This window comes from Symphodus melops (genome assembly GCF_947650265.1).
Source record: "Symphodus melops genome assembly, chromosome: 1".
NCBI lineage: Eukaryota > Metazoa > Chordata > Actinopteri > Labriformes > Labridae > Symphodus > Symphodus melops.
Window position 1 is genome coordinate 39316929 of NC_136691.1, and position 1374 is coordinate 39318302.

At 39.9% G+C, this 1374-nt stretch overlaps 1 protein-coding gene across 1 annotated transcript; it reads left to right on the forward strand.

Annotated features, from left to right (window-relative positions):
- Positions 1-205: 205 nt before the first annotated feature.
- nkx3-1 (NK3 homeobox 1) lies at positions 206-1089 on the forward strand (the record flags this gene model as incomplete). The annotated part of the gene is made up of 2 exons (XM_079343890.1): positions 206-450; positions 689-1089. Exons 1-2 carry the CDS (start codon positions 273-275, stop codon positions 1087-1089), a joined length of 579 nt encoding a protein of 192 aa, XP_079200016.1. The 5' UTR covers positions 206-272.
- Between the last annotated feature and the right edge of the window lie 285 nt (positions 1090-1374).

A 1374-nucleotide genomic window follows, 5' to 3' on the forward strand; every position in this document is an offset into this window, starting at 1 on the left:
TGATTTAAAATATATAATACCTGTAAAAAAGTACTTTTTGATCTTGCATTTTTGTTGTTTAAAAATTAGAAAGCTAAATACATCTGAAGACTAAACCAATTTTAAATTTACTGAAAGTACAAGTTGTCTGAACAGGCCCCGCCTCCTCCAACTTGTTGGTGCAGTCTTGGTGAACCCACCCCTGCTCTTCTATAAATTCAGTGTCTGAGGTGACACCCTGCTTCAGTCTGTCACTGAGAGTCCTCTCTGGTTTGTGGATTACTGGATGGAAGATGTCAGACACAATAAAACCTTTGACTTCCTTCTTCATAGAGGACATCCTCTCCATTAAGGACAGCACCAGATTAAACGGTAAAAGCTGCTCACAGAAAATGGAAAGATGGCAAGAAGAACCAGAAATGTTGTCAGAGCAGATCTGCATGCAGGAGGGAGCATGTGGAAGGCAGACAGGTGAGCTCATGCAGGTTTGATGGATAGATTAGCGAATAAACTTGTGTTTGACCTTGATTTGCAGAATAATGCTACAGAAGTAGATTAAACTTTGAGTCAGACATTATCATTCTGTTTGTACCATATATAATATATAAGTAAAGGATCAATGTTTCACCTGTTATGATGCAACCTCACCTGCTATACCATACTGAATATTATACAAAGGTCTTGACTGGCTCACTTCAATGCTTCACAGAGTCTCTGGACACCTCCTATCCCAGCTCCTCAGACTCCAGTATCTACTCGTCCTCAGGGAAACAGAAGCGCTCCAGAGCTGCATTCACACACATCCAAGTGCTAGAACTGGAGAAGAAGTTTAACCATCAGAAATACCTGTCTGCCCCAGAAAGGGCTCACCTGGCGAGCACCTTAAGACTGACAGAGACTCAGGTGAAAATCTGGTTTCAGAACCGCAGGTACAAGACAAAACGAAAGCAGCAAAACTCTGAGTTCTGTAAGAACATTTACAAAGCAGAGGGACTGAACCTCACACAGGATTTGGTCCGGTCATCACTGTACACCTCATTCTGCAAAGCTTATCAATACAGACCTTACCTGTGGGAATATGGTGGCCCCTGGGGGTCAACATTATGGTGAAGCTGCAATCAAGTAAAAGTTTATGATAATAAAAACATGTTTTTTTTATCCTTGATACTAAGGTTCTATGTTCATTATCAATGTTGATTATTTGCTTTTTGACATGATTATGAAACCATGTGTCACTCTGACCTTTCTGCTATCTTTAATGCTTTTGAATACCTTAAGAAACAAGATGTTGTACAAAATCATGCAAACATTGAAGTAAAGGACACGTGTGGGTTTGCTCAAAGAAACATTTTGTCTCTGAAGTCAGTTTACGTATTGTGCATTAATTAATGATCA